A 6,368-nucleotide genomic window follows, 5' to 3' on the forward strand; every position below is an offset into this window, starting at 1 on the left:
TAGTATATATTGAGTTATCGGCCTTTTTTGGCCTTTATTGTTCTCAGGTTTGGCCGATTTTAGGTAATCTGAATTATGTACCACTACGTCCTTGAGAAATACATTTCGTGGTACGCATATGTACCAATTCGGAGTCAACGTGTTAATGCTTGTATTTTCGTGTATTGCTTGTGTTTTCGTGTAATGCTTGTGTTTTCGTGTATTGCTTGTATTTTCGTGTATTGCTTGTATTTTCGTGTATTGCTTGTATTTTCGTGTAATGCTTGTGTTTTCGTGTAATGCTTGTATTTTCGTGTATTGCTTGTATTTTCGTGTATTGCTTGTATTTTCGTGTATTGCTTGTATTATCGTGTATTGCTTGTATTTTCGTGATGATTTGTTTTGGCTGTCAGGCGTAATTGGGATTTTCTATGGATATTTGCACCTCGAACACGACCTTGCATTGAAGTTTGTCTTTTTTTTAGCTCGGGTCAAGTTGGAATTTCCGCCTCCGTATAAAGAATTATGTACAGTAAAAATAGAAGTTCGGGAAAGGTGGCTCGCACTTTAAATCGCCTTTGCTGCGGGGGTTTGTTTAATAAACCTACTAGAGGGCGAATCATCCAAAATATTGAAATATTCTATGAAATCAATTCCACTATTATTAATATTTTGTGTATGAAGGCTTTGATGACTAACATTTTTGAGACTTTAAAACCGATATGAAAAATAAGCTGGACCTAAAAAACATCCACCACTCGACTGCTTGCCCTTAATTTTACGGCTGATAAACCAATTCGTTTCCACTAAATCGTTTGTTCCGCTCTTCATTGCGTGTGTCGTCTGCCATATAGAAACGTCGTCTGCCATATAGAAACGTCGTCTGCCATATATATTCATATAGCTCTTGTCGTCTGCCATATAGAAACGTGCACAGAATAAACAATGGAAGCACAAGGCACGGAAGCCACCAGAATAAACGCGTTCGTTACTGCATGATCGTCGCCCTTCGATCAAGTCTTGCCAAATGCCAAGGGTTACAAGTTCTTCATAGGGACGCTTGACCAGACCGACTGAACTTGACTTCTGCTGCCCCTGCAAGCAGGAAGAGCAGAGCCTAGTGTGAATGTCATGCCTGCTGCTGCTGGAGGGTCTGAAGTCGAGGATATTTCCAAATTTTTATATAAAGAAAACATCGCACGATTGTTATGCAGTTATGTTTCAATTTCTTTCCGGTGTTGATTATATATATATTAGGTTTAAAAAAGCTGCTAGAGTACTTGAGTATTTACGAATTTTCTTCGTGGATCATTTTAAATAGCTTTACATAATCGATAACTCAGTTGAAGTTTGCAACTGCCTGAAGTTACGTAAATTTCTTCCTGCGTACATAACTAGATTACTAGAGGCTATTCAACGTTCGATTGACCTTTCCTAATGGTTGTCAGGAGGTTCAGTGGCCGCACAATCAAAAATAGCTTCGAGTTCGTAACTCCGCCAGTCAATCGCTGGTGGCTTTTCAAACTAAACCAACAAACAAAAAACAAAAATCCGCCCCCAACGGCAACTGAACAAGTTTTGATAGTACGGCTCCTGCTCCTGCAGTGGGCGCCGAGACGTCCGCTTATCTGCCTCCCGTCGGATGCCTTCGCGGTCGTCGACTTCCATTTTATAATTAATGCCAAGTTTTTAGCATCGTGCTTCTTTTATTTAGCTTTGTGCTTTCATTATTCAGTCTTCTTACCTATGTTCTGAGGTTTGTTTACGAACAAAATACTTATTTATTACCGTTTATCATAACTTGACATGTTTCTTCATGCGAGCTTTTGTAATTTTAGCGCCTTGCTTCAGCCCCTTCCCTAGTTGACATCGGAACAATACCTGCTATTTGCATCGAGCTGGAGTCAATGGTGCCATATCGTGTTTTTATACGAGCTTTCGCTAGTAGGCGGGTGATGAATTTGTATAATTAGTTTGTATGAATATGATTTGATTTATTTAGGAAATGTTTTTCCCTAAGCAGGTACTCTATGCACGTGTCATGAAGAGGCAACTACGGCTGCAATATTTGTGCCACAGTTATACGTATGAACAGCGTTGGTAAAGCGTATAGCAGGGTTGCTGTATCCGGTCCAGAAATGCCTTTTTTTCATGCATTTAGTGCAGCGTCAAGCTCTTCAGGCGAGAAATATACTGGCGAGCCTACGAGTTCGCATTGAGTACCGTTCAAGGTTTCTTGGTGGTTTAAATTTAAGAATATTTTGATTCGAAAAAGTTGTCTACTGTAATTATAATTTATCATTTAACTATAAATTGTGTTGGTGTTCAGATTATGCGGCTTAATTGTAGCATATGTCGACCGCTACGTGTAGCTTATTTGAACCGAAAGCAAACTCGTGAATAGTAATAGTAGGATCTTCATTCCTGCAAAAAATGTTAAAAATTATTTATTTAACACCGTGATTCTTTGTCTCATTCTTGAAATTTAAGTTCCACGCTTAGAAGTGTGAATTATGGAATTTCTGTTGTTTATACTCTTTTTTTTTTTAAGTTTGTAACCGATGAGGCATGGAGCTGGCCTTCGAAACGTTTTAAATGAATCTATGATAAATGTACTGCACATTCTTTGCTTATTAAATCCTAGCATAATTCGAAATTTGATCAAACAAATGATATGAATTTGCATCATGCTCTACGGCGAGTAGCTTGTTACATCAGTCCCGTCGTCGCAACGGACAGTTTTTCTTTCGTCTGGCTTCTTCCTATACTTACAATACTTGTATGAATTTCACAACACTAGTTCAACTGCCGTAGTTAGCCTTGACTCTCTCTATATTAGACGGATCGGTAATTTGCTCATTGATTGAGGCTGCAAAAAAAATACTGTGGGTGCCTCGATCAGTCGACGCGTCGCGGAAATGGAGACAGAATGCGACTTCGCTGGCAACGCTAGCAGACTTCCGCGCTTCCCATTATACACAGTAATGCTGGGAACAGTACTGCACGGGACATTTAAATCGAATTTTCGGATCCTTAATTACTTAAATGCTAAATTAAAAAAAAAAACTCTACGCATTTTCGCATATATTAGTTTTTATTTCACAATGTAGGGCGATGCATGACACGTACATATAGCAAGTTTTCGCCTTTTCCGCCCTAACTTTCCAGGCTTCCATATTTGTCCACAATCATAATCACCATACTATCTCCTATAATAGTCATAGCCGCTTTATTGTATTGAACACTAGAGGCAGTGTGTTACAGTCTTTAGGTTTCATTTTACAGTCTTTGTGTATGTTACAGTCTTTAGGTTTCATTTTAATGTTACAGTCTAAGATTTCATTCCATGATCGCTTTACCAACTGAGCGAGTTGAACACTGGTTGTTCATTAAGAGTTCTGTTGCTGCCAGTGCTCGGGCACGTTATATTGAATTTGTTTGGCTTTGGCGGTGGCTAACTACGCAGAAAACTATCGTCGTCACTTGCCCTTTCATCGAATTTATTCCAGCAAACTGCGCAGGTAAAGCCAAGTAGGGAAATTATTTTTAGTACCACTAGAATCTTGCGTGGCGAGCTGGGTGGGAAATTGATACCTTGCAGTCGTGCATGGAAGCTGTCACATTATGACATCGGTATTTTGTGAAAAGTTTATAATGTGACACCTCTTCACATTGTGTGAAGGTGTCGCATGTGACACAGGTATTTGGTGAAGGTGTCACATTTTGACATCGGTATTTTGAGAAAAGTTTTAAATGTGACACCTCTTCACATTGTATGAATGTGTCGCATGTGACACAGGTATTTTTTGAAGGTGTCACATTGTGCCACCTCTGAAGACATATCAAGGTATGTAAATGTGAAGTCATATCAAGGTATGTAAAGTTATGAAGTTTTTTCGTTTTCAGGTATTTTCGCCTACCTGAACTACCTCACGCCCAAGAGGAGGGCTGAAATTATCGACCTACTCATCCGAGGCCTCGAGAGACTCGAGTATCGTGGATACGATTCCGCAGGTTAGTGCTCTTATATTTTTAATAAAACAATAAGAAATTGTTAATAATAATTAGTCTACTGTTTTCTACAAAACCTGCATTAGAGAACAAAGACTGCCTAGATGTATCAATATTCCTATTATTTATAAACAAACGGTAAAGCCATGACTTGTTCATCCAAATAGCATTCAAACACTAGAAAAATTATAAATTTTAATTAATCTATGGTCTTCGTCAAAACCTGCATTAGAGAATTACTTATGGATCAAAGAATATTTTAATCGATTTTTTTAACAAACACTGTAATCGTATTTCTGAGTAGCACCCAGATATAACTAACGTAAAGTATCGCATTCGAGCTCGAAATTTGAAAATAAATTTGAATAGTAATAATAATAATGAAAAATGAGGATAAATTATTTTTAAACCACATCCATGGAGATTTCTGAAAATGATTTGCCTTTGTAATATATGGCGCATCAAATGCCTACGTATATACTCCGTGAGTTGGCACTCGAAATCTCGTGAAAAAAAAAGATTTAACAAAAGAATTTAAAAGTTAACACACGAGTTTCCTATAATGTGTTCGCTTACACGTGGATGCAGAGTTCCGGAAATAAAGTTTCGTGTCAATTACCCAGTATAATAAATCATTGCTTGACATCGAGCTACACGTTTGATTTAACTTGGGGAGCCTGACTTTTCTCACCTCGTTCATATCTTATTACAATTTACGATATGAAAGTCCTGGCACACTTATTTCGGGTCTATTAGATCGTCAGATTTTGGCTAGATCTAGATTACGTTTATAATGCGTGTCACTATAGTATGAAAAATATGCTTCAGATCTAGATCAACGTGTTAGCCAGAACAATCGGTTCAGTAAATGTCTGGACAGTAGTCGGTCGGCCTTGGTATTCTGGTTCTGGCAAGGACAGCCGCTCTCGAGTTCGCTCGAACCTCGAAGTTTTTGCGAGGGTCTTGCGAAAACATCGGGTCTATTCCGCAGTTTAGATGCACATCTAAATTTGTTGGCTTAAAGTTTGTTTGAAAGTGAGACAAACCTTTATGTGTACACTTTTTGAACTTGTAAAAACACCAGAGAATTGTTTTCTTATTAATTTTCTTGTTCGTTTTTTTTTCATCGAGTTTAATATTTTTCGTTTGCGTTGATAGACCGAAAATTAGATTACGGGAATACATTATTAATATATTAAATTCTTAATCAAGTTTAAAAGACGCATTGAATAATGAGAGTGATCGATATGTGTATGAAATCAATATGTGTATGAAAACACATAAATAGGATAGTACTACTTTCTAACTTCAACATACACTCGTTAACATCAATATGCGTATCAGGGATTCGTCGGCACAGTCAGCAGCTGTTCGCGCCGGATTCGTTTCTGTCATTTTTAGGTTTCGTTAGCTAGAAGATTGTGAACTATCTATTATCTATGACATTCAATTAATTAATTGGATCTCGTTCTGCTGGTTCTGGGCTAGGCAAGGTGATGTTCGGAGACCTTGATGACTCGAAACAGCGCATTTGATGCGGCTAGCGTTTTTTGGACTGGTTTACAATACGCAGCTTCTTAAATTTGAAATTTTGTTGCAACCAAACTGTATCACAATCGTACATTTCGGACGTGAACTGACGTGAATATGATGCCAAAAAGATTATTTCGTTTGATTTTCACTTGAATTCTCAAAATATTTGTTAGCTTATTCTATTCACCCTTTATTGTTCATAATAATGTTACGGTTTACAATGATGGATTGTTGCCGAACGCATGCAGTGGCCTAAATTCACAAAATAATTTTTTCTTACTATATTCATAATATTGATCATAATATTGTGATGCGACGGTTCACAATAATAATGTATTATCACCGCATGTGGGCATCGGAATGGACAGCATAAATGCACAAAATAACCTATATAATCACGATATATAATACGATTGTTATAATTACGATGATTTAATAACGATTTAATATGATTTTTTTGATGTATATAATAACAATGTATTGTTGGTGGATGCAGGCATCGGTATCGACAGCTTGTCGGAAGGCGTGACTCTCATCAAACAAGAGGGTAAAGTGAAGCGTTTGCGTGATGAGATCGAGCGTCTCAAGGACTCCCTGGACATGGACCGCGAGCTTGATCGTCATGTGGGCATCGCACATACGCGCTGGGCCACGCACGGCGTGCCCTCTGATATCAACTCTCACCCTCAGCGCTCCGACGACCTCAACGAGTTCGTCGTCGTGCATAACGGTGCGTGCAATACCTATCAATATTTAGAGTCGCCCCAGCTTCTGGTTTAGAGTCGCCCCAGCTTCTGGTTTAGAGTCGCCCCAGCTTCTGGTTTAGAGTCGCCCCAGCTTCTGGT

The 6,368-nt window shown here is 38.4% G+C and overlaps 1 protein-coding gene across 1 annotated transcript in view; it reads left to right on the plus strand.

Annotated features, from left to right (window-relative positions):
- Positions 1-6,368, plus strand: part of LOC108669382 (glutamine--fructose-6-phosphate aminotransferase [isomerizing] 1) — a 29,581-nt gene that overhangs the window by 4,155 nt on the left and 19,058 nt on the right. The window contains exons 2-3 of the mRNA XM_047882700.1: positions 3,886-3,993; positions 6,020-6,253. Of these exons, the coding sequence (XP_047738656.1) occupies positions 3,886-3,993; positions 6,020-6,253 (342 nt within the window). The remainder of the gene's footprint in view (positions 1-3,885; positions 3,994-6,019; positions 6,254-6,368) is intronic.

Source organism: Hyalella azteca, unplaced genomic scaffold (assembly GCF_000764305.2).
Source record: "Hyalella azteca isolate HAZT.00-mixed unplaced genomic scaffold, Hazt_2.0.2 contig1487, whole genome shotgun sequence".
Lineage (NCBI taxonomy): Eukaryota > Metazoa > Arthropoda > Malacostraca > Amphipoda > Hyalellidae > Hyalella > Hyalella azteca.